This window comes from Mauremys mutica, chromosome 24 (assembly GCF_020497125.1).
Source record: "Mauremys mutica isolate MM-2020 ecotype Southern chromosome 24, ASM2049712v1, whole genome shotgun sequence".
Lineage (NCBI taxonomy): Eukaryota > Metazoa > Chordata > Testudines > Geoemydidae > Mauremys > Mauremys mutica.
Window position 1 is genome coordinate 6,231,498 of NC_059095.1, and position 25,856 is coordinate 6,257,353.

A 25,856-nucleotide genomic window follows, 5' to 3' on the forward strand; every position below is an offset into this window, starting at 1 on the left:
AAGGGGGACCCTGGATTGTGGACGACGGACCCTTACCCGAGAGGAATTGCCCTAAAGGTGGGCTGGAGGCCACGCGTGGCTGGGACTTGGGGAGAGCCTGAGTCACAGCAACAAGACTCGGGCTCTGACCCGTGCCCCAAGCAGGGTCCTAGACCCAGGTCCTGAGTGCTTGCTGACCCGAGTCAGACTGATTTGTGTGTGGATGGAAGGCGGGAGAGGGGGGCTTGGGCTCACATCTGAGTCAAGCCTGTGCTTAGTGTGCAGCGGGCGGCACTTATGGAGGAGCTCTGAGGAGAGGGACCTGCAGGTGCCAGGAGGGAGGTGCTCTGGAAGTGGCTTGGCTGCCCCCTGGCTGAGACCCAGTCACCAGCTGCGCTCTGTGGACGGATGGGGCAAAGGCCGTGAGGGGAGAACCAGCTTTGCACACTGCACTGGGACCACTTCCCCCACCTCAGAGGTGGGGGAGCAGCTGTTTAATGCCCTGAACTAAACACTAGGGATCGACCGGTCGTCCCCAAACTCTGGGCAAGGTCAGATCCAAATCCAACCTTGGCAGCTGAGCCCTCCGTCGTCCAAAGCCTGGGACCAAGACAGCGCTGATCTGCACGGGGGCGTGGACGTGGCGCCCAATGCCCTGTTCGTCCCGAACGGCTTAGGCCAGGAAGGGAAGGAAACTTCTGTGTCCAGCTGTGCCCACCGGGAGCAATTCAGGAGAGGCCGGGGTGGGTAACCAGGCAGTTGGGAATCTGGCCACGAGGAAGCCCTGGCTCCTTGGGGAAGGCGCGGAGGGGTGGGATCAGGGCCCTGTGAGAGGGAGCTAAGTACCTGCCCTTCTGTGGTGTCTGCAGGACAGATGAGAGGAAAAACCACCTGGCAGCTGCAGAGCGTGGGCGGCAATCCCCACACCTGTGCTGTGCCCGGGGAGCGCAAACCCAGGCAGCCTCTGGAAGCTGCTCGGTGGGGCTCAGCAGAAGAAATTGCTCAGCCCTGCTAATCTCCTCCTCTTTATATCGATTGGTCAGGGCCGAGATTTCCCCCCACCCTCGCACCCAGCCCCGCTGCTTTAAACCTATAGGCTGAGAAGCCCCCTCTTCACTCTCCCCTGTGGGCTGCACGCGGGGGTATTTATAGAGGGAGCTTGGCAGCCCCAGCTCAGGGGCTGCAATCTCCTCTGTGGGGGGGGGGGGACACCGACAACTCTTCCCCAGAGAGCAGCAAAGGTAAGTGCTGCCTTTAAACGCTCACTGTCCAGAGAAGAAAGTATTGGCAGATCCAGGGTGTGAGGGATGCAGAGCTCGGAGCTCTGGACTGCACCTGCCCGGAGAGTGAGCAATGTCTCAGTGGCGGCTAAAAAACTGAATGAATGTAGCAAAGTGTGTGCATGGGTGAGGAAGAGAAGCCAGAGTGAGAGAGAGAGAGAGTGTGTGTGTGTGTGTGTGTGTCTTAGAGGAGGGTGAGTGTGTATGTGTGTTAGGCACAGACGTCCGTTTCTCCTATTAGAAGTGAGGGTCACTCTTTAGGCTAAGGCTTCATTCTTAAAAAGGGTTGTTAAGGGATTCATCACTTGTATACGTGTGTAGCCAACACAAGTCGCATGTGTTCTAGCTGCTTGTTCCCATGTCAGTAGACAGTGTTCTAGACGGTTATAAGCCCCAGTGATAAACAACCGGCTGGACTCCAGAACAGTTGAATACCCCTTTATTAACCCTTCATGAACTATTTGTAAATGACACGTCAATATCAGGTGTGAGGGGTGTGTGTGTGTGTATTTTGGGAGTTGGACCTGTGTATTGGGTGGAATGTGTCTCTCTAGTAGGAGAAGTGGGGAGGGGGGTGTTAGACGAGCAGAAAAGGATCTGAAACGTAGTGGTTTGGAGTTTAAGAAAGAAAGAAAGAAAAACCCACCCTTGAATCTGGCCACCTCCCTGCCCCTCCCTTCAATCTCTGACGTTTGCTAAAAAGGGACTTTTGCTGGTTTGTTTCTCTGATTTCCCTCTGGCTGCGATCAGGGCGGCAGGGAGGTTTTCCTAGCACCACATCCCATCCACGCAAAGAGCACCAGAACCCCCCGAGGAATCTGTGCCCATCAGCCCCCATCTCCTCCCCAAAGAGCTCCATCTCACTTAGAGATGCATCTGAATCAACCCCCTCTGAATCTGCCCAATTCACCCGTCCCGTATATGCCCCACTCCAAGCTAGGTCTTCCCAGGATTGCCATGCCCCCAGGGCTCCCATCCTCTGGATCCCCAAAGGTCATTCTGCCATTAAGAATTACTTTGGGTGCGGTTTATTGAGTATGCACAGTAAGTCCCACCCTCTGGGGTTGTTATCTGACCCCCACTGCCAGAGTATCTGAGCGTCTCATAATATTTATCCTCCCAACGTCCCTGTGAGGTAGGGCAGTGATCTCCCCGTCATGGGACAGATGGGGAAACTGAGGCACAGAAAGGCTAAATGACTTGCCCAAGGCCATACAGGGAGAGTCTGTGCTGTTGACGGACAGGGTTGTGGACGGCTGCTGCCCATCGACTGCTAGGTTGGGTCTCGCACAGATTTCTCAGTGGCTGATCATTGCTGTGAAGCAGGTGATGGTGTATGAGGCTGCACCCCAAGGTTGAACTGCAGCCCCTGCCACCACAACGGGGTTACCCAGGTATAACTGTGGGCAGAATTTGGCCCTGGCAATTTATCTATCTTGGGGTCTTACTCTGGCGCCCATCACCGTGGTATCTGAGCGCCTTTCATGTAAAATTAATAGGGGGTGTTGGCATAGTGCAGCAGTTCCCTGCCAACTCTGAATCCCAAGGGAGTGCCTGAAGCTTCTGCTCATCTCAATGGGAATCCCAGGGGCTCAGTCCTTGGCTGTCACAAACTTCTGCGCGAGGAGTAGCATTAGGACAGAAACATCTCTCCATCCTCCTGCATAATCTCCCAGTAATGTGCCTTCCCGGGCTCTGTAACCCCAGTCCCCGCCACCAGCGCTCCACGTCTGCTCCCAACCCACAGAAGTTGGAAACGAGGAGCATCATTGCCGGCGACGATTACCCGTTTGTCACAACGCTTCCGATCCCAGCAGAGTAACCGAGCCGCCTCGTGCTTCTCATCAAGCTGCTGTCTTTGTAGCTTTATGGCGTCCGCTGAAGACTTAATCTTTGATTGGGGACTGGGTAATATCCTCCCCCGGTTCTCGGTGGATGTTTAAAATTCGCTCCTGGTGCCGCCTCGTTTTAATCGACGGGGCTTTGTTGTTGCCTGTCGTTCTAATTGTGAGTGATTTGTCTCCCCCCGCCTCCCGCGGGACAGAAATATCAGGGTTGTTATAGTTTCCTGGGGTTTGTATTGTTCTGTGTTGGTTGATTTTCTTTCCCCCTCAAAGAGGGAGGGTTGCTTATAAAAATGTAAGGAGCGAAATAAAGGGCAGAAAAGTAACTTACGTAGCAGCCGCAGTGGAACTGCTTCCATTGGAAGCTGAGTCACTGGACCAGATTCAGAGGGGAGGTGAAGTTGCTCTTGCTGGGCTAACAGGCTGGTCCTATGGTTAGGGCCCTGGGATGGGCTTCAGTATGCTGGGGTTTAATTCCCAGCTGTGCTACTGACTATGTGCCAGACCTTGGGCAAATCATTTGATCTCTCGGGGGCTCAGTCTTCTTATCTGCAAAATGGGGACACCAAGCTGTGGCTTCTGTTTGGGTCATAAACTCTTCAGGGCAGGGGCGATGGGTCTGTACGGTGTCTAGCACAGTGGGGTTCGACACTTGGCCTGGAACCTTGAGATGCTCGTATCATTCGAATAATGATCAGCTCTGAGTTATCCTTTGCACTAGAACTAGCTCGGCGGTACTGACACCTGTCTGCGCATCCCCTCTGAATTCATCCCTTTGTGTCTCTAACAACACCCGCTTCCATCCAGCGCAGGGTTCATCTGTGCAGCACCTTTCCTTCCGAAGGATCCCAAAGCACTTTACCGAGCTGGTTCTGAGCAGCCTTCGATTGAGGGCTAGTCTGTTTGCACAGGGGCAAGGGCACACCCCTCGCTGGTAACGTCTGTCGGGTGGGGCCACTCATTTGACATTTAACTTGTCTGTGTCTAACTCTGGGGCCCGGCCAAGATGAGATGTGCCTGGATTAGCCAGTGCTCGTGTTACATGGCGTGTGCATCTCATTTCTTTTCATTTCCAGCAGCAAACCCGAGGGAAAAGGGCATTCGGTGCCTGACGCTGTAGGACAATGACGGGAAAGCACCGGCTTTAGGAAGAACCTCTCCTCTCACTGATCCCGACTGTTCCTAGCAGGTAATCCCATTGGAATGGGCTGGGGGAGAGATCCCACTTCTCAAAAATCAACCTTCCCCCAGTGGGAGGTGGTACAGGGAGAGATGCAAGAGCATTGGCTGGGTGGAGGTGGGGAGGCAGATATTCTGGTGCCTTTGAACTGGTGGTTGCTCACTTGGGGCCTGATTCAAAACCACTGCAGCCAGCTGGGGTCTCTCCTGCACTGGAATTTTCCTCGCTGAGCCCCAGACAATGGCAGAAACGTTCCAATTTGGGTCCCCCGAGGAAAGCGCCTCGCTCTGCATTTAAGTCGTCTCCGTTTCCCCAGGGTTCGTAAATCGTGTTTAGGAGCCTGACGTGAGGCCGACCAGTCTGAAAAGGCCGGCTAATGTTCTTAAGCATCCTGGAAGGGATACAAGGTGGTCGGGGGCTCTGGAGCAGCTGGGGCTGGGCTCCAGGGTTTTATTCCCCAGCTCTGCCACTGACTCAACAAGCATCCTTGGGCAAGTCACTTCCCCTGCTCTGGGCCTCCGCTTCCTTGGCTAAGAATGGAGTAATAATAGTCCCCTCGTTCACAGGGTGTGCGGGGGTGGGCAGTGAGACTGTAATTAGTGTCTGAAGTGCTCTCCTTGGCAGAAAGGAGCCGTGCGAGTGCAAACTATTATCATGACTAAAGCTTCAATAGACATCTGGGCTTGGTTGCCCATAAAACTCTCCTCTGTAACCGCTATTAAAATCATTAAAGAGCTAGTAACTTGCTTTACCAACTGGAGTGTGCCATTCAGCCAACTCTCCCGTCTTGACAGAGCTTCTTTCTAATTAGAATTTAATTCCTGCAAGGAGCAGGAGAGCTCTTGTTTTTCGACTTGGATTTGAATTGTCTTTTTGCCCCACAAAAAAAGCTTTAACACCCAAGGGCCAGTGCATTTCCTCTGCTTTCTGTTGGAGTCTGAAACCGATTTTTGTTAGCGGCAGAGGGAAAAGGACAGACACCAAATACATCTCTGGGAAGTGACACGTGAGCAGATCTTGTAGTGCAAAGGGACCGGAAGCCCAACGACGAGGCTTCCGTCCCGAGCGTGGATCTGTTTTTCCGATGTCCCTTTGTGGGATCTAGTGTCAGTGCGAGCTGCTGGAAGACCAGAGAAACTGAAGCGCCCAGGGACTTGCTAAGCTAAGGATGGCTTCAAGCCAACCTTTGGGCTGTCAGTGCCAGGAGGAGAGAAGCAGCAGCAGCAGCATTTCATCTCTTCGTGCAGTGCTTGGAAGAGGCTAATGTCGTTTTCAGCACTCCAGCCACGTTCTGCAGCTGGCTGCTGTTCGGTGAAGGGAGGTTTAAACCCACTGCTGCCTGATGTTAGTGACTCACTGAATTACAGCAGGGATGCGGAAGGCATGCATATCTCCAAGGGCAGGGTGCAGGGTTCGTTAGCTTGAGGGGAGCCATCCCAGCACCATGGAAATGCCTCCTTGGCTGGCATCCGAAATGGGCCCCCTATTCCACGTGGCTGGTGGAGCCAGGCAGATGTGAAATCGCTGTCCCCTGCTTCCCCAAGCCCACCCTGCGAGACAGTGAGCAAGGAGCATCGCGTGGGGCTGCGCTCCCCACTGCTGAGGAGTCCTGTATACGCTATATGTGTTCCGGTAGCACCCGGAGGCCCTAGTCCAGCTCAAACACACAGCGAGAGACAGGCCCTGCCCCTAAGCACTTACAATCGAAAGAGCCCAGAGAGACCCAGGGTGTGAGAGAGGGAGGATTAGCCCCATTTTACAGGGGAAGAACTGAGGCACACAGAAAGCGGCTCTTGGATTTATTTAGGCTCGTATATCCTGCCCATCACCATGGTGTCTGGGCACTCCCTACAGGTTCGTGGCATTAAAGCTGCTTCTGCGTGTAACTTTCTAGCCCGGCTTATCCAGAGCCGGAAGGAACTGGGAGGCCATTCTTGCTGAAACCGGTTGTCTTGCAGATGCGCCTGCAGCTTTCTGAGGGCCAAGGTCTCCTCTTACGCTGGTGTGAAAGGAGGATATGTTAACTGGCTTCAGTGGTGTTACTCCTGATTGACACAGGGGTAAGGGAGATCAGGATCAGACCCCCCCAGGTCTCCTTTATCCTCTTTCTCCCCCCTGCCCCCATTTATTGTTTTAAAGGTTTTCCACCAAAGTTGTAATTCACAAGAATGTGGCTGAATCTGATGCTGTCCTGGATCTTCTCACTTGGCATCTCCAGGTCAGGTAAGAAAGAGAGACGGGAGGAGGCAAGAGTGTGTGTGGGGGGGACATGGGAAGCAGAGTGTAAATTAAAGCAGCCCAGAGGTTGCTCTAACTCACACCGGCGGCCAAGCAACAAGCCCAAGGATACAGTAAGTGCAAAGGTGGCTTAAGGCAGTGGTTCTTGTACCCCTGGCAGTACGCAGAGGGCTTCCGGGGGTACATCAGCTCAGCTAGAGATTTGCGTAACTTTACAACAGCCTATATAAAAAGCACTGGCGAAGTCAGCACAGACTAAAATTTCATACAGACAGTGACTTGTTTATACAGCTCTGTGTGCTGTGCACTGAAATGTAAGTACCATATTTATATTCCAGCTGATTTATTTTACAATTATATGGTAAAAATGAGAGTCAGCCATCTTTCAATAACCGCGTCCTGTGACACTTTTGTATTTCTAGGTCTGATTTTTGTAAGCATGTAGCTTTGGTGAAACTTGGGGGATGCCAGACAAATCAGACTCCTGAAAGGGGGACAGTTGAGAGCCACTGGCTTAAGGCCACCTTATCTTCTGCATCCCCATCCCTTTCCCAGGCACAGGAGTGGAGTCACTCACCCAAAGCATGGCTCAGGGACACTGAGAAATACTCTGAGGAGCACAAATGATCATAGAATATCAGAGTTGGAAGGGACCTCAGGAGGTCAGCTGGTCCAATGATTGAATCACCCTTTTTGTTTCCTTTAAATAAATCACAACATTTCTAGTACCTTCAGGGCTCAGAACACACTCATAGAATCTCAGGGCTGGAAGGGACCTCAGGAGGTATCTAGTCCAACCCCCTGCTCAAAGCAGGGCCAATCCCCAGGCAGATTTTTGCCCCAGATCCCTAAATGGCCCCCTCAAGGATTGAACTCCCAACCCTGGGTTTAGCAGGCCCATGTTCAAACCACTGAGCTATCCCTCCCTCCTTCTCTTGAACAAGAGCGGAGGCTGAACTGGATGGACCAGGTCACCTCTGGCCCCAACACCTACTGACAGCCCCCAAAGCTTGTTTATCCCAGCTCAAGATACTTTAGTAATGTGATGGCTGTTCTTCCAGGACCTCCCTTTGCTGCCGATGTGTTGTTCCTCTTGGGCAATTCTGCTGTTTTGTTGCATATTTCAAGTCCCCCCTGGTCTTTCTGAACCAGAAGGTACATTGTGTATGTTACTGGCCGAGGGCCAGCCCCGCTCCGCGGCTCTGCAGGGATTTGCTTTTGATTAGCGCTGAAAGGTTTCTTCTTTTGTGGAAAAAATATGCTGGGATTAGCACGCGGACCGGCGGTGGCATCCCAAGTGCACCAGATTGGCCCTGATGCTGGGCAAATAAAGTCCATCTCACCACAGCACTCAGTTCTTCCCCATTAGGCCATATTGGTATGTTTCCCGGGGGAAGGAATGCCTTTCCCACCTACCCAGCAATGCGTGGGATTTATTTAAGCAATCACAATATTTCAGGAGATTTAAATACATGGTTCTGTGCTCCATTGGAAGGAGGGAGGCAAATCCTCAGAGGTTGGAGATTGGCCTAGTTTGAATGTACCCAGGCTGAGGATCCATGTGTCACTTGCAGAAGGTGGCCTACACGCCCTGTGCAGACGGCCGTCACCAAGCTTCTACCCCTCATAAGTCCCACAGGAGGGACGTAGGTGATGCATGGAGCTTATGCCGGCCCTCTGCACGGAGTGAATATCGCCCCATAGTGCTTTACCTCTTCCAAGGCCAAGCTCACAATGCCCTTGTGAGTTAGACAAGTGGCCCTTGTCCTCACTTGTATAAAGAAAAATGTGCCTCGTTCCAAATCCCATGAGTGCTGAAGTGTCTGATGCGATCCATTTTATGTCTTCTTCATAATGTTCGGGCAGGTGATGCTGTTACAGAGTCTGCCAAGTTCTTAGCGTGAGAGCAAGGTTTTAGTCTTGGAAGAAATGTTTGTGCTGTTTGCCAGCAGATCGAGGGACGTGCTCGTTCCCCTCTATTTGGCATTCGTGAGGCCTCATCTGGAGTACTGTGTCCAGTTCTGGGCCCCACATTACAAGAAGGACGTGGAAAAATTGGAAAGAGTCCAGCGGAGGGCAACAAAAATGATTAGGGGGCTGGAGCACATGACTTATGAGGAGAGGCTGAGGGAACTGGGCTTGTTTAGTCTGCAGAAGAGAAGAACGAGGGGGGATTTGATAACTGCTTTCAACTACCTGAAAGGGGGTTCCAAAGAGGATGGATCTAGACTGTTCTCAGTGGTAGCAGATGACAGAACAAGGAGTAATGGTCTCAAGTTGCAATGTGGGAGGTTTAGGTTGGATATTAGGAAAAACTTTTTCACTAGAGGGGTGGTGAAGCACTGGAATGGGTTCCCTAGGGAGGTGGTGGAATCTCCTTCCTTAGAGGTTTTTAAGGCCAGGCTTGACAAAGCCCTGGCTGGGGTGATTTACTTGGGGATTGGTTGGGGATCTGGACCCACTGACTTGAGTGGAGCCAGCCTATTGACACCAGTTTGCCCCCGGAAACTTTTTTCCCATGGTTCACACATGTACCACAGGAGTCGGGGAGATCCCAGGCTTCGCCGCCACCCCTGTGGTCCCATCCCAGCACCTCGCCCTCCAAGTCCGCACCTCACTCAGCCCTGGCTGGGTTGGAGAACGATGGCACCTCCTGTCCTGCGGGGCTGAGCCTGGCTTTCCGCTCTGGGCCCTGCATCTGGGTGCACTGGGTCACAGCGCCGCTCAGGTTCGGCTCATCTGCTCCTCTGGATGGGCCAAAGCTGAGTGCCGCTGCGACCCCCGTGCGCCAGGTCGCAATGCCACTCGCTTTGGGGGCCCTCGCTTTTTGCCTCTCCCCTGCCCCAGGCAGCCCAGCTGCCCAAAGTACACAGTGCGCGTGTTATACACCTGGCTGCAAGTGCCACTGGCTGGGCATCTGACCCCCAATCTTGTTTCTTTTTCCTCAGTTCAGTTCACCCCCCTCCTGCCTCCCCCTCTCCCCGGCAGCCTGTGGAACAATCCAGTGTCTTGGTTGGAAAGGTGACGCACGTTAGTGGTTTGATATTGGACTTTGCTGAGTCCGAGAGAGCCGTTTTGGTAGCTCCGGGGCAGCGCTGCTATTAAAGGTTTGACCCTGTGTCCTGGGTCCAGCCTTCTGCTCTCTGCCTTCCCCAGGCTAGGCACATGCAAAGCGGGATGCAAATTTGCCTGACTTTTTGCTGTTGCAAATGGGTGGCTGACGCTTGCTGCAGGGGGGCTGGAACAATGGGTATAGTGGGGGTGCTGCTAAGAGCCATTGAACCAAACTGTGAACCCTGCGTATGATGGAAACCGCTTCAAGACGGCAGGAGCTGCAGCACCCCTAGTTCCAGCACCTATGGACCGATCAAAGCAAAACAAGCTCTAGCATTCTTGAGCAAGGGTGTGGACATGATTTCACCAGCTTTTAGGTCAGTGGTTCTCAAGCAGGGGTCCGGAGCCTCTTGGGGGGCTGCGAGCAGGTTTCAGGGGTCTGACTCTCTCGGGCTCAGGGCAGAGAATCAAAGCCCCCCAGCATAGGGCTGAAGCCTGGAGCCCTGAGCCCTGAGCCCCGCCACCCAGGCTGAAGCAGAAGCCTGAGAAACTTAGCTTTTCGGTGCCCGCTGTGGTTTGGGGCCCTGGGCATTTACCCTGCTTGCTCCCCCTTAACGCCGGGCCTGGCTTTTATATGCAGAAAACAAGCTGTTGTGGCACAGGTGGGCCGTGGAGTTTTTATAGCGTGTCGGGAGGGCCTCAGAAGGAGAAAGGTTGAGAACCCCTGTTACAGGCCATAAGCTGCCTCCGTTTGGACAAATGCCATCTTGAACGTGGTGGGGTCTCAAAGCAGGTCCTTGTACTTCGGTTGGCGTAAGCGGCTGCTAGGATTTAACCAGAGCCTTAATGAAGCACATTCACAAAAAAGGCTCATTGAGGGCCTCTCCGGATTCTTTCCCCTGGCTCTACCTAGCGCCCACAAGCGGGTACTGCATCTACTATAACTTCTGCTCTGTCCACACTGTTTAATAACAACTCTCCCGTGGAGCGGGTTTCACGCGGAAATGCCATTTTATCGAACTGTTTTGCAAAAATGTGATTTCAAGGAGGTTTTCCAAGAGCAAGGTAAAAAAAAACCCCACTGATTGGAAACAAGCTTTTGCCACTTGCAGACCGTCCGCTTCTGAGTGGTGAACAGACTGTTTCAGATCAGCGGGGAGGAAGGTTTCAGTGGGCAGCCCTAGAGATGCGTATTTTATCATGTGGCCTTTACAGAGGGGGGAAAACTGTGGCACACACTGTTCCCCTATCCTGGAAACCTGTTGCAGGGAGCAGAATATACCCCGTCAGTTTCACCTCCTGTCCCAGAACAGTTTTGGTCCTGGCTTAAATCAACAATGGTAATCAGCAAACCTATCAGATTATCTGGTTTTAGGTTTAATAAGGGCTGGTGATTGCAAGCACTGAGCGTATCCCCACGGTTTTGGGGCTCCAGGCAGCCTGTCACTGCAGGTTCAGCATCCTAGAAGCTAAACTTAGCCAATAACAGAGCCCAAGACGGGCCAATTCTGGCTCCTCGGGGTCAGAGGACCCACAGACAAAGGCATCTGCTTGAGAGAGACCCCAGATCCCCCCTTTTGAGCTGCCCTGCATCTCTCCCCAGGAGCGAACAGCCTGAGGCCTGGCCCTGGCAGCAGAGTCCCTACTCCGCAGCCCAGCTGTGGCATGCTAAGCCTGCACCCCACAGTGGCCTGCCTCGGCACCCCATTGATGGCCTCCTGCACCCTTGACCCCAGCTGCCTGCAGATCGGCCATGCCCGCCCGGGCGATATTGTCTGGAGACTGAACGGAGAGACAAGGCAGCTACCGCTGAACCAGAGCATCGTGGGAAACGGCACAGTCACCGTGGTCTCCGTTCTCCAGGCAGAGCGGTCCCGTGGAGAGCTGAGCTGTTACCTGCCTCACCGGAGCAGTCTGCACCTGCTGGGTCTGGCCGAGTACCAGGCTGGAGGTGGGTGCAGTTCCCGTAGCTCCCTGGCTAGGGGAGGAGATGTTCTAGGCTTGACCTTCACGAGGGCTGGATACGGGCCCATCCTGGAAAGCCCGGAGGGTGCTTGGCTCCCATTGGGGGCGGGGGGGGGCGGTGCTGAGCCCCTGCCAAGCCCATTGGCTTGTGCTGCAGTCGTGGGCGGGGCTGGTTGGAATTTTTCCACCCGAACGTTTTTTCCGCCGGAAAACGATGAGTTGTCAAAAGCTCAACGTTCTGGGGAAACGTCGATTTCGATGGACTTTCGGGGGCGGGGCAGATCAGCGCTCTGTTCCGATGCCTTTTCGGGAGGCGACGTTTCAAGTTGCCATCTCAAAACCACGCTGAGTTTCAAGTTTTCAGTGTCATATCTGTTGTTCTAACACGCGCAAGGTGAGATCAGAGTGAAATGTTTTGATGGACCCAAAACTCGCTTTTTCTGGGATTTCATTAGTGGGGTCCGGTTTTGCTTTGTTTTCGTTCCGTTTCGGAATGGGGAAGGGGGGGGGAAGGGAAGCCATGAAAGGGAAACCATCCAGTTTGTGCCCAGCTCTGTGGGTGCTCAGCACCCTGCAGTCAGCACTGACCCCTCCAGCGCCGGCTGGTTCTATTGGCCTTTTCTCTTCTCGTTCTGAAGTCCCGCCAGCAGAGCTGCAGGTGGAACATTGCGTCAGCTTCTGGGGGGGGAACATCACCTGCTACTGGGACCCTGGGCCGGAGACCTACCTTCCCACCACATACACCCTCCACGTCACTGAGTGAGTTCTCCAGCTGGCCGTAAGTGTGAGGGGGCAGGGGAGGATTGACATCCCAACACTTGATGATTAAAAGGGACTGTCCCTGCAAACCAGTGGTTCTCAAACTGGGGGTCGGGACCCCTCAGGGAGCTGCAAGGGGGGTCACGAGCAGTCAGCCTCCACCCCAAACCCCACTTTGCCTCCAGCATTTATAATGGTGTTAAATGTGTTTTTAATTGATAAGGGGTGGGGGGTCGCACTCAGAGGCTTGCTGGTGAAAGGAGTCACCAGGACAGAAGTTTGAGAACCGCTGCTGTAAACTAGATATAATTATTGATTTTCTCCCGCCTCCCCCTGCCGTGTCCGATGCTGGCAGGGGCGAGGGTGGGGTTTGGGCTCTGCCACTTGTGTTCCTGGACCCGGCCAGCTGCTAACCTGGGCTCTCTCCCTCTCAGAGAAGCAGGGCGCTGCCTGTGGAAGTTCAGAGACGCCGGGACGTGCGTCTCCAGCCGGGAGAGCCGTTCCTGCACCATCCCTGTGGAGAACCTCTTCGCCTCTTTCCAAGTGAGGCTAACGGCCGTGAATCTGCTGGGCCGGGCCAGCGCCGCGGACAAGTGCGTGCATGGAATGAGCATTGGTAAGACCCGCTCGCGGGGGAGAGGAACAGTGGCCCTGACACAAACCGAGCCAGGGCAGGTGTGGCTGCTGGAGTAGAATCACAGGTGGGGGGTTCTCGGGCCCGATTAGGTTCCGAACTCGTTGGGCCAGCCCAACTGAGCGAGCAAAGCTTAGCACGGGTGGATTTCTGGGCTGAGCTGGAGGCGTCATGAGACTGACCGTTCCTGCGACGTGGCCGGGTGAATCGCACCGGGCTCGCCTTCAGAAGATCCAGGAGCTAGTCCGGGCTCTGCCACTGACTCTCCATGTGCCCCTGGGCCTGTTCCCTCCCCTTCTGGGCTTTTGAGAGGGGCCGGGTGTGGCTGCTTGTCTCTGGGCGTTGGGGGAGGGGCGGGCAGAAATGCTGCCCACGCCCGTGGCTTTCCTTTCCCAGTGAAGCTGAGCCCACCCGAGGTCAGCGCCACGGCGGACAGGAGCGACTGCTTCCTCGTGGCGTGGCGGCAGCCCAACGAGGAGCTGCTGCGCGTGACGGATGCGCGGTATGAGATCCGGTACCGCGACGTGGATGAGGCATCCTGGACGCAGGTGGGTGGCTGTTGGTGGGAGGAGTTAGTAACAGGACTGACACCTGCTTCATGGGTGTATCCCCCCTTCTGGGGATTGGGGGGGTGTTAGGGATGCTGGTTGGCTTTGCCATCTCTCTCTCCACCCTAACCATGCAGTTACCCAGCTGTCTGTTCGTCCATCTAATCTATGCCCCTGGCCCAGAGCTCTTGGGCACGCGCGTGACGCTTCCTGAGAACAAATCCATACACTTGAACCAGCTGGCCCAATGGCCAAAATGTGACCTCTCTGATTCCACCCCCATCCCAAATGAAGGCTTCCCACCCCCTGCACCTTCTGCTCAGCTCTCCCTGGCACACCCTCAGCTCTCCACCAGCGGCTCCACCGCTCCTGGCGGGGCGAGGCCAACGTACGCCAGCTAAGGGGGTGGCCTGGCCCAGAAGTCTCCCAGGCTCAGTAAGTCTGAGGGGAGGCGAGTTCCAAAGGCAAAGAGACCCTCGCCGAAATACCCCTGCATTTAGCCACCTCCTGTTTAAACTGGGGGTGCTCGTGTAACTCACTGGTGCTTGTTTCACAAATCCACCCCCCCCAATGGCTGACCCGCCGAGGAATGAGCCTGTTACAGGCCTGCTTAGGGAGGCTTGACTCTTTCGCTCAAGCTGTAGCAGCTCCTCCATTTCGCTCTGGAGGCCCCTGGTTCAGTCCCTGGTGTGTCAGACAAGATGGCGTCCGTCACACTGGCTCAAGTCCCTCTGCTTCTCTCAAGTGTCCCGTGAGGACAGAGCTGGGTTCTGCTGAACCCGGTTCCTGTGTCACGGGGAAGCGGTCCCCCGTCATGCCCCTGGGCTGGGGTTACTGGGGAGGAGAGAGCCCAGCATAAAGAGACGCCAGCTGGTTTGATCTGAGGTGGAGAGCCCCTCAGCCGCCCGCTCTGCACAGCAGATCGGTGCTTTAGGGCAGAATTGGGGTGAGCTGCAAAGAGAAGAGCTAAGAGGGACACCCCCCCCGGTTAAGGTGGATGTCACAGCCGCGGAGGACGCGCCCGCGTCGAAGGACGTCTGTGGCGTCTCGCCGTTCACCAGCTACTCCATCCAGGTGCGAGCGCTGTACCAGAGCGACGCCTTCCCCTGGAGCGACGGGGGCCCCTCCTGGAGCGCCTGGAGCCACGAGAGATTTGTGAGGACTCTGCCCGCGGGTAGGGAGACACGCTCACCTCTCCACCTCCCTCCTGCCTTCACCCCAAGGCTGCTGCCCACCCTGCCATGGCAGGTCCTGTCCTCCTCCTCCCTCCCGTCTCCAGTAGACAGGCCATGAGCTGGGGCAGCATGGACAGGGAGGGGGATAGAACAGGCTGGCTGGATCGTCCACCCCCACCCACCTCAGACCCAAATTTCAGGAGCACCAGCCCCACTCCGGCCTGAGGCCTCTCCCATGGGTCTCCTCCTCGTGCCCTGTGGGTAACCCTGATGGGGCCAGCACTTAGCTAGCATGCCTGCTGTCACCCCGATCTCTCTCGGCTTGTATGTCGCATCCCTTCCCGCCACCCTGTGGGTGCCATCTTCAGCCGTCCACTCCTCAAGGCAGGGAGTGTGTCTCTCTGCGGGGCTGTGCAGATCCTAGCTGAGTGCTCCTATAATACAAATTATATTCACCACAAAGGGTTAAACAAACTCCCCCTGTCACTGATGGTTGCGAGGGGGGGGGGTGCGTCTGGGCCAGAGCAATCTATACCCTCTGCTCTCAGCTCCCTCCCTGCAGAAACCCTCTCTCAATGACTTCATTCCTCTCCTTTGCATCTCCCGCATTGCCCTCGCCTGCCCACGGCCACCGCCTAGTCCCGTCCAGAGGGCCGGCTCTTTGGAGGAGAATAGCCACGCCCGACTCTGACGGGAGGAGTGAGATCATTCTGATGTGGAAGGTAGGGGGCCAAGCAGGGATCCAGGCCAGACACACCACCTGGGAAGGGGCTGGAATAAAGAGCTGGGTTAGTCCTGCTTTGCACATGTCATGGGTGACTCCAGGCCTGACTCCAGCTGCTTGCCCCTGCAGCAGTTAAGGATCGGGTGACCAAATAGCAAGTGTGAAAAATCGGGACGGGGGTGAGGGGTAATAGGAGCCCATATAAAAAAAAGCCCCAAATATCGGGACTGTCCCTATAAAATCGGGACATCTGGTCACCCTAGTTAGGGATCAAAGAAAAGAACATGAAGTACGATTATAAAGCAAGAACCATCGGCCCCAGCGCTCCTGACTTTTAAGGCTGGTTCTAAGGCTTAATTCTGCTGGCAAAGCCATATTGACATCAATGGGCCTGACTTCTCTCGCTCGTTTCACTCTGATTTTAAGCCGAGCTGCTCCTGATTCATGCCGGCATGAGCGGAGAACTGTACCCAAAGGGAGATCCCTTCCCAGGCATGAGTAGCCAGCAGAACCAGGAACAAGCCCCACGGGACGGAACTCGGAGACAAAGCTCTGCAAATGCGACCAGGCCAGCCCCGAGAGAGAGTGGGCCATCCAGGTCACCTTTGGCCTTTGCATTCCCAAACCGTTACTTGTTTGCCCCGGGAAGGGTTGGGAGAGGATTTAGGAGCTGGGCTGCATGTGAGCTGGTGTCCCAGCTAGGGCTGGCTGGAAAACAAGAATTCCGTTTTTTGTAAGGAAAAAAAAAATGAGGTTTTGACATTTGTTTTCATTCCACCACAGAACTAAGCCACGACCTTTGGAAACTTTGAGAGACCCCCCGACCCATGATAGCCCCTGCTCTGCCTGAGTTAGGACTTGGGTCACACCTCCCTGGCTAGGGCCCTAACCAATTAGCTGTTCTGGAGCGGGCACCCAACTACCCCATTGGTGAGGGGGACCAGGCACTTGTTACTCAGAGATGGCTCATTGGGCAACTCTCCCTACCCGTAATGGAAGCTATAACAGCCTGTCCATTGGCCGGTCACTCGCATTCGCTCTCTTTCTCTGGTTTTGACAGACGGGTTCGTTGAACCTTCCAACTGAAAAGTTTCGGTTTCAACAAATTGACATTTTCCGACCGGAGGAAAACGTTCAGCCGATATTTCTGCCCCAGCAGCACTCCCAGCCTGGACGTGTGGATATCTCCTGTCTCTTCGCGTGTGGATATCTCCTGTCTTTTCATGTGTGGCTATCTCCTGTCTTTTCAAGCATTATGCAAACAGGCGCATTGGTGACGCAGTACTGAAGCAGCATGGTGTGTAACTGCGGGTGTGTCTACACCGCAGACTAAGCCTGCGTCTCTGTGTCACCCAAGCTTGTGGACTTCAGTGTCCGCACTGTGTTGTAAACCTGGCTTTACAGTGGCTGGACCTAGGTCTCACAGCCGTGCTCAACCTGTCCACGCTCCACTGTGCAGCCCTTCTGACTCAGGTCGGTGGTTGAGCTGTGTCCACACTGCAAAATGACAGGGCTTGAACCTGAGTTACAGCAGGACTTCTGCTCTCACCCAACCCATCCCCAGCAGGGTTCTAGGACCCAGATCCTGAGTTACTTGCGGACTCGAGTCAGACTGATTTTGTGTGTGGACAAAAGAGGATCTTGGGCTCAAACCTGAGTCAGACTCTGGGCTTAGTGTGCAGTGTAGACGTACTGTGAGAGGCCATTGCCCTGATGCAGACTGCTCCATAGGAATAGGGCCATCAGCACAGCTGATTCTCTGTCTGAGTCCCTCGGACTTTCCATCTCCTCCTCAATCAGACTTTCTACTGGTCTGTCTTGGACCCTTGTTCTCTCCTGAACTTGCTCAGGGCACACTTGCTCTCACTCACACTTTCTGGTTCTCTCTCTTTAACACTCACCTGTTCTTTCTCTCCTATGTTTGTATTCGATTTGTAGATTCCCAGGCCAGCAGGGACCGTTGTGATCATCTAGTCTGACCTTCTCTATTGCCCAGGCCAGAGAAATGAAAAAATGGAATTAATGGGCAGCAGGTTTAAAACAAACACAAGGGAGTATTTCTTCACACACCGCACGGTCGACCTGTGGAACTCCTTGCCAGAGGATGTTGTGAAGGCCAGGATTCAAAAAAGTATTAGATAAATTCTTGGAGGATAGGTCCATCAATGGCTATTAGCCAGGGTGGGCAGGGATGGCGTCCCCAGCCTCTGTTTGCCAGAAGCTGGAAATGAGAGACAGGGGATGGATCACTTGGTGATTCCCTGTTCTGTTCATTCCCTCTGGGGCACCTGGCACTGGCCACTGTCAGTAGACAGGATACTGGGCTCGATGGACCTTTGGTCTGACCCAGTGTGGCCGCTCTTATGTTCTTATGAGAACTGCCCCAAAATAATTCCTGTTTGAACTAGAGCCCATCTTAAAAAAAAAAATCCTCCCTTGATTTAAAAATTGTCACTGATGGAGAATGCCCCATGACCCTTGGTAATGGTTCCAGTGGTTAATTAACCTCACCGTTAAACATTTACACTTTATGTTCAGTCTGAATCCGTCTAGCTTCAACTCGAAGCCATTGGATCTGGTTACACTTGTATCTGCTAGGTTGATAATGGCCTCGTGTAGCTATTTATAGTCTGTGATCAAGTCACCCCTTCTTTGTTAAGCTAACTAGATAGACTCAAGGAGCTCGGTTGCTATCAGGCAGGTTTTCTAATTCTTTAATCATTCTTGCGGTTCTTCGCTGAACCCGCTCAGATTTATCCTCATCCTTCTTCAGCTGGGGAATCCAGAATTGGACACACTGTTCCTGCAGCGGTCGCACCAGTGCCAACACAGAGGTAAAACCGCCTCTCTGCTCCTATTCGAGATTCCCCTGTTTATGCATCCGAGGGTCTCATTAGCTCAGTTCAGCCAGTTATCGTCCGTGACCTCTAAGTCTCTTTCAGAGTCTCTGCTTCCCAGGAGAGAGGCCCCGTGGGGGTTGGGCCGAAATCCTTTGTTCCTAGATGTACACGTTTACATGCAGCCATATTAAAACACATGTTGTTTGCTTGCACCCGGCTTTCCAACCGATCTCGATTGCTCAGTATCAGTGATCTGCCCTCTTCATTACTGGCCACTCCCCCAGTCCTAGAGTCAGCTGCAAACTTCATCAGTGATGATTTTATGTTCTCGTCCGGGTCATCGACAAAAGCGTTTAAACAGCGGCGGGCCAAGGACTGATCCCTGCAGGACCCCACTAGAAACGCACCCGCTTGCTGATTCCCTGTTTGCGATGATGTTGGAGCTGCTTGGAAATTAAAATATCAGAGTGTTTTGTTTGGGATTGGTTGGTTGGTTCTTTCCAGAAAAAAGGGTTTTCCTTGATTAAAATGGACATTTTTGCAAAAACTTTCCATTTTTGCCCCAAAAAACCTACGACTGCTCCTAGCTTGCAGCTTTTCATCAAGAATCTGAGAATCAAGAGGGTTATTTAATGAAAACATGTTTCGTGGTGGGGGAAAGTCAATTCTCAGTCAGTTCTACTGTGTCCTTTCAGTCCAGTCCTAGCAGGGGAGCTCAAGCATCCCCATCTCCCCCTGCCTAGGTCCTGCACTGCCGTGAGCCTCTGCATGACACTGCTTTCTCCCTCACAGCCCTTGCAGCCAAAGGAAGCCAACGGCAGGATCCTGACCTACAGTCTCCGCTGGCAGCCAAGGGGGCAGCCGGCTGTCCTGGCATGCCTCACCCGCTCCCTGCAGTGCGCTCTGGAGCTGCCGGCCTCCGAGGAACACACCTTCTTCCTCACCGCCAGCAATTCCGTGGGCGAGTCCCCTGCTAGCAAGCTGTCGATCCCGGCGGTGCAGGCCCAAGCAGGTTAGGCCCCGGGTGGGGTGATCTCTGCGCCCCGGGTGGGGTGGTGGCCGGGCCGGCCGGCAGTTGGGTTAGAGCTGCAGGGGGATGCGGGAGGAGTTCTGTGCCAGGCGGGGTGAGGGGGATCAGGCGCTTATCACTAGGGGGTGATACAATGGGGAGCCCCACTAGTGCACTGCCCTCTTGGAGCATGTGTGCACAGCGCGGCCCCACAGCGCAACAGGTGCTTGGGAGCCCCCAGGGACCCTGTCAGCTCCATCTCTCCCCGCCCAGGCAGAGGGAGCACAGGGGAGGCATTGCACCACCCGACCCGAGTTCCCCTCTCCGCTATCCCCGTGCTCCTTTCAGTGCCGCCGCCGCTGCCAGTCCTGGTCTCTCCGGCGAGCGACCGCAGCCTCCTCCTGCAGTGGGATCCCCCCGGCTTCGCTGCAGCAGCCTATATCTTCGAGTGGGGCCGGGCGTCTGAGAACCGGAGGCAGAACAGCAGCTGGCGCTATGAGCTGGGGAACATCAGCAGGGTGATCCTGGCAGGTGAGTGGCGGGTGGGGGAGTGATTCCAGAAGTGACAGAGCGGGGGGAGGGGAAGGGGGAAACTGAGGCAGGACCCCCTGCACATTCCTAGTTAGGACTTCACATCAGACCTAGTGTCGTGAACAAGCCCTGCAGGGCGCTCTCAGTGCACGCGGCACTGAGCCAGCGAGAGGTGGGTCTTTGTCCTCCTCTAGTAACTGATGAGGATAAGAACCTACTACTGCTCCTAGCTTGCAGAGTTACTCCTCTAGCTCCGGGGTTATGGGCTCAGGCTTTTAGTACTGCAGGTCCCACGTTCAAACCCTGTCGTCAGCCCACATCCCCCAGGCTGGGTGTGAGGTTGGATAGCCAGGCAAAGCAGGAGTATAGGAATTACCAGCTGGGAACAGGCAAGTCCAACAACAGGTGATGCTGAGGCATCCTAGGCATGGGGCGGGGGATGGATTCCTTCCTGACCCCGTATGGTGATCAGTGGATACCCTGAAGCATGTGGGTTGAGTTGTCTTGTCAGATGTGCTCCCGCTTAGAGAAATGGCCGCTCATTTGTTTGGACCCACTTCTGCAGCCTCCCGCCCAGGGGAGACTGAAGCGGGAAGCGGGGAGGGTTACGCTTTTGGGTGCACCTCCCCTGGGGCTGTGATGCGGAAGAGACGGGAGGTTTCACCATCGCTTGTCCCTGTCATGTCCCCGCAGAGGCAATTGAGCCGGGGTATCTCTACAGCCTGACAATCTTTGCCCTGAGCGATGGAGCCGTCCGGGCTGCAGGATCTACAAGCGCTTACTCCAAGCAGATCGGTAGGTGCCGAGTGTTTGGGGCAGACGCTGCCAGATCCCTTCCACCCCTAGGAGAAACCCGGCAGCGCTCCAGCCAGCGATGTGGGAAAGGGTGCAGGGGCCACTGAAGAATGCCAGTGGCTTTGCTGGAGAAGCATTAGTCTGGTTTGAACATTAGCATAGACCGTTGTGTCTCCTGCTGAGCTCATATCTACCCCTCCCGTCCTGAAACCAGAGGATGGTTTGGGGAGCTCCTAGGAGACTTGGGAGTTGAGGACTTCTGGTTTCTGTAGGTGTGGAAGCCTTCATTCCTGCAAGGAGGAGGGAGTGGGGTCTAGTGGTTAGGGCAGGATTCCTGAGTTCTATTCTCAGCTCTGCTACTGACCTGCTGCATGGCCTTGGACAAATCACATTGCTGCTCTATGCCTCCATTTCCCCATCTGTAAAATGGGCATTCATGGAGTTGTGGGGAGGGATGGAAAGGGTTAATATTTGTGGCAGGCTTTGAGATCCTTCCGATGAAAAGCCTAAAATACACAGCTGGGAATGAAGGGAGAGGGGGCCTCAGCTTTGGGTGCCTGGGATGGGGCTGGTTAACCCTTTCCTCGCCACCCCCTCTGTGGTTGCAGCTCCATTCCGTGCCCCAGCTCTGCATCCCACCCGTGTCTGGCCATCCCAGGTGGAGGTGCAGTGGGAGGAGGTCCCATTGGAGGAGCAAGGTGGCTTCATCCGGAACTACACCATCTCCTACGAGGAGCAGGGAAAAGACACCCAGGGTGAGGCACCACCTGGCTTTGTGCTCCATGCTGGCCGGGCCTGCACTCACCAGCTGGGGCTGAGCAGCGGCATCTCCTGTCTTACAGCCGTGGTGGTGAACGGCTCCGTCCGTCGCTATCTCATCGCGGGTCTGGCTCCTGACTCCGTGGTGAGGGTGGGCATCTCCGTCAGCAACGACGGGGGAAGCACCCAGGGCTCTGTCCTCTCCATCAGAACCAGAAGCCTTGGTGAGGGAAGTGGAGAGCCGGGTGCTATGCCCGGGAGTGGGGGTGCTGGGGGTTCGGCGGGCACTGAAATGAGATGGGGCTTGGGCACATCTAGCCAGTCCCTTGGCCAAGGTAGGATGGATTCCTACCAGCACCTCCTCCAACCAAGCTATGGGGCTTCCACCACTTCCTTGGGGCAGATGATTCCTCTGCTGGATCGCTCTCGATTCTGCACTTCAGCCTACCCTTTGCCCAGCTCCATCCCATTGCTCCTGTTTTCACCCCCTTGGAGTATCCCGTACCGGTCCTCTCCCCCTGGGGGTGAGCATCTCCCCCCCCCCCCATCCCCATAAGCCAGAGTCCCCAGGCTTCCTAAGGCTTGAGATCGGTCTCTCTATTTTGCGGCAGATACATTCACGAGGCCTGTGCCTCCGCTGCCTTGCACAGCCCTGTACGCCGGGGCCAAGGGCTCCCCTGCCAGAATGGTCCCGTCTTCCGCCCGCCTTGCACGGGTGCCAGGGATCCCGCGGGGCAGCGGAGAACGGGAGACAATCCCTGTGGGCTGCAGTAGGTCTTGGGCTGTCCCTGGGCAATCCCCTAGCGCCAGCAGTGCAGGCTCCCAAGGGCTCTTGCTCATGGGTGCCCAGTGGCTTTGCACCTAAAGCTTTTCCCTGCTTTCTTTGTAGACGATGGGAAGGTCGAACTGTTGCTGTCCTCCCTGTGCGTGGGGCTAGTCGTCCTGCTCATCACGGCCGCTCTGGCCTGCGTCCTCAAGCACCCCCTGTACGTATGTTTGTGAGTCCCACCCCCCACCCCCTGGCTCCCATAAGCTAAGGATGGTCGGGTGTGGTTAGTACTTGGACGGGGGACCACCAAGGGACACCTTGGTCCTATTGTGTAAGGAAGTGGCCTTTGAGAAGAGAGCGCCCCCTACCACACGGCTGAGTCAGCGTGGGGCTGGGCAGGGTGGGGGGTAACTCAGCGAAGGATGCTCTTCGTGCTGAGACGGCACTACGCCCCCCGGACCTCAGCGCGGTGCTAGGGAATACTGTGCTGCCGCAGGGTCCGGCCTGTCAATGAGAATTGACACGCAACCCCCGGAGGGCTTTCGGCCGCAAATGATCTCCTGGCACTTCCTGCCAAGGAGATTTTAGCCCTGGTGTCCTCCGTCCCCTTCCGCCTCCCTGATTGTTCCTGCAGTTCTAGCTGGACACAACGTTCCTCCCCGCTCCTTGTCCCGAGCGGCAGGATAGGGGTGCCAGGTGCTGTTAAAAACCCGCCTCGTTCCCCTAGAGGGGACTGGCGGCATCCTAGAAGTCAGAGCTGGACGAGACCTACGAGGTCCCACCCCGTCCATCTCCCAGCCACGGCAGGATTCGTCCCCCCAGGGCAGGTTGCCAAGCCCAGGGAGCTGCATCTCAGTAGTAGGTGCAGGAATTCCTGGGCAGAGTTTGCTGAGCCCCCTGGGATGGGAAGTGCTCCTGTAGAAATGTGGCGAGTCATAGTTCTTTTCCTACCTACAGAAGGGCCTTCATCTTTCCCTTTAAAACACGTAGCGTCCCTGTGATCTTAGCATTCCCTTCAGGCTTCCTGCCACAGCATCCTGGGACAGGACTTTGGGAGGTTAGTCAATGCCGTAGGCATCCCTCGGCAATGCAGACATGATCAGCAAAGCTCAGTCTGTCGTTGATTTCAGTGAGCACTGGACCAGCCCTCTGGTCTGGGACCTCCGGATCCAGTGTCAGGGCCTTAGTTAAGGAGCCGCCAATCCCTGGGGAGACTCGTCGCGAGAATGTAGAGAGGCATTTCCCTCCTCGACGTGGTCATCTCAGTACCAATGCTGGGTATTGTCCTCTACAGAATACAGGGCTGCCTGTGGCCGCAAGTCCCTGACCCTGCGAAAAGCCACCTGGCCAGCTGGCTGCCACAGAAAATGTGGCTGGTGAGTATACGGTTTTCTGCACAGAGATATGGTGGGTGCTGTGTGGTAGCTGCCTCTCTGCTCCCAGTAAGAGGAAGGCCCCTGCCTGAGAGAGCGGCATGGGGCAGTCCACAAGGAGCTGGTGCTGGCGGCCTGCAGGGCTGCACACTAACAACAAACAGTGTCAGTAAGTGGCCAGGCAGGTGCTAATACCCAGATCCCTTGAACATGAAAGCTGGTGGGAGTCAGGCTCTGTCCCCAGCCGAATATGAGGATTGCTAATAGCTGGCTACACCCGTCCGCTACCCCCCTCCCTGCCCGAGGGTTTCCTGCACCCTACGCTGGGAATCAGTCGCTGTCTCTGGCACGTATACTAGGAGCAGGCTATAAGCTTCTCCCTCCAGTGCCGTAAGAGCTGGGGGTCATGGCTCCAAGGAGCACAGAGAGAAGGCGGGAGTGGAATGGAGAGACACAGCCCAGGCTGGGAGATCTCCCGGCCTCTGCCAGGTCCCCAGTCAACGCCGAGCCACCCTCCCCGCCCTTTCCACGGGACAAGAAAACCCCCTTCCCCAGTGACTTGACATCTCGGAGTGCTGCGCATCCAGGAACGAGGCCCATCGTCTAGCTGCCCCACCACTGCTCTCTGGCTGCGTGAAGCCCCTTAAGCTTAGCAATATGTCTCCTGCCCCCGCAAGGCCTGCAAGGGGCGGGTGTCTGTATTTCTTCAGCCATGGGCACCCGGCGGGTTTTCCAAATTCAGCCGTGCTCCCAGTCTGCTTGCCAGCCCCCCAGTCCCTGGGCCCTTCCTTTGTGTACCATTGGCTGGCACCATCATGTTACTGGGGGGCGGGAGGGGCCCATGGAATTTACCCGCTGGCTGCCGCAGTCAGAGGTCACCAGCTGCTGGGTGCATTACTAGCGCCGGGGGGCGTGTTTTTGGCAGATAATAAATTCACGGAAAAAGGGCATTTGAGAGACAGCGAAATGACGTGCGAATTTCAGTTGAATTCAGCAGATCGTTTCGGCTGGAAAAACAAAACGAAGGGGGAGGAATTGAAAAAGTCAAACCAGTTTGGCCATTTTGAAATGAAACGTTTTTGGCTTTTTGTTTCCAAATGGCATTTTTCTTTTGAAATTTTGCTAACTTTTTGAAAGGCGGGTGAAAAATACCCCAAAATGACCTGCTCCAAAAAACAAGGGGGGAATTAAATTGTTCAGAGTCAAACAGAACATTTTAGTTCGACCCAAAAAGAATTTGTTTATATGTTTGTTTCAGTGAGAAAAACCCCAAATAATTCAGTTTTGATTTAGACCAAACCATTTACTTTCTTTGAAGCGGGGGCATCTGCCCCTAAACCAGAAAAACCAATGATTCGTTCAGTTCCCCATGTAACCTCCTCTCCCTTGCAGGACTTGGGGAACTTCCCAGCGGAGCAGAGCAGGAAGCAGAGAGCGGGGTATCCCGACTTCCCGTTCTGGGGGGTCTCGGGAATCATCTGTGGCCAGCAGGAGGAGGAGATGATGTGCAAGTTCTTCCTGGAAAGCACCTGGGCAGCAGAGGCCTCTAGCGCCGGAGATAAATACAGGCAGCCTCTCCAGACCATCCTCCTCCGGGGAGACGTGACCACCCCAGACCATTCCCAGGCAAGACGCCAAAGCACGGTGGAATATTCCACAGTGATCATCTGGGCATATCCCGGTGATGCCCCTCCAAGTTCTACTGCTCCCTGGCCCCAACCTACCCCGCAGAGCCCAGAGAGCTCTGGTCCCAGCTGTGAGCCTGGCTGGAGGATCTGCTTCCAAAACCCAACCTGGGAGCCCCTGGATGGGTCATGCTGGCGATGCGGCCAACAGCCGGATGGAGGGCCTGCTTCCCTGGGGGCATTTCCGCTCCTGAGGACCCTGGTGGTGGAGGGATCTGGAGACCTCCAGCCTAATGGAGATCACCCTGCGGGCGCGCTCAGCCCAATGACGCCCTATCGGCCTCTGGAGAGAGACCTCCGCCTGGGGCACGCGTCCGAATGAGGGAGGGCAATAAGGCCGTCTCGGTGGAGTCTCACCCCACCAGGCAGAGGGGCGGGACGTCAAGCAGAGCCCAGCTCCCCGGGGGGTGGGAGTGAGAGCCCTGCTGGTAAAAACATGGCCTTGATACCGGGGCGGGCTGAAAACAGGGCCGGAGGGAGCCATGTTGGCCTGGATCTCCATCCCCTGCCTCTGCCACCTTTTCCTCATGCTTAGCCAGCCTGGGCCAATCTTGTCCCGCTAGTGCAGCCTGCTGATCCGTGTGTGTCGTCTCGCTCTCTGTGCCTGAGCTTTGGACGAGCTGAGCGTCTCCCAGGGCCTGGCTCCGGGGCCTGGCTCCTGCTCCGGAGGTTCACGCTCAGTGACGTCAAGCGAGACAGCGACCGTCCAGCTAGC

General features: G+C 55.3%; 1 protein-coding gene across 2 annotated transcripts; it reads left to right on the top strand.

Moving 5' to 3' along the window:
* The first annotated feature begins 617 nt into the window (after positions 1 to 617).
* On the top strand, positions 618 to 25,856 carry LOC123356001 (granulocyte colony-stimulating factor receptor-like). 2 transcript variants are annotated; one of them, XM_044998910.1, is made up of 17 exons: positions 618 to 722; positions 4,180 to 4,292; positions 6,423 to 6,506; positions 11,179 to 11,526; positions 12,179 to 12,299; positions 12,734 to 12,915; positions 13,330 to 13,481; positions 14,475 to 14,655; positions 15,296 to 15,378; positions 19,013 to 19,232; positions 19,578 to 19,760; positions 20,454 to 20,555; positions 21,164 to 21,310; positions 21,398 to 21,538; positions 22,204 to 22,300; positions 23,378 to 23,459; positions 24,849 to 25,856. In XM_044998910.1, exons 3-17 carry the CDS (start codon positions 6,452 to 6,454, stop codon positions 25,461 to 25,463), a joined length of 2,709 nt encoding a protein of 902 aa, XP_044854845.1. In that variant the 5' UTR covers positions 618 to 722; positions 4,180 to 4,292; positions 6,423 to 6,451; the 3' UTR covers positions 25,464 to 25,856. The 2 variants fall into 2 exon arrangements, with proteins under 2 accessions (XP_044854845.1, XP_044854846.1); XM_044998911.1 differs by lacking the exon at positions 21,398 to 21,538.

Excerpts from the sequence above, each read along its gene's own strand:
- LOC123356001 (XM_044998910.1), top strand. The coding sequence starts at position 6,452 with ATGTGGCTGAATCTGATGCTGTCCTGGATCTTCTCACTTGGCATCTCC. Across the intron at positions 21,539-22,203 it reads CATCAGAACCAGAAGCCTTG|ACGATGGGAAGGTCGAACTG; the intron begins GTGAGGGAAGTG and ends CTTTCTTTGTAG. Across the intron at positions 22,301-23,377 it reads TGCGTCCTCAAGCACCCCCT|AATACAGGGCTGCCTGTGGC; the intron begins GTACGTATGTTT and ends TGTCCTCTACAG.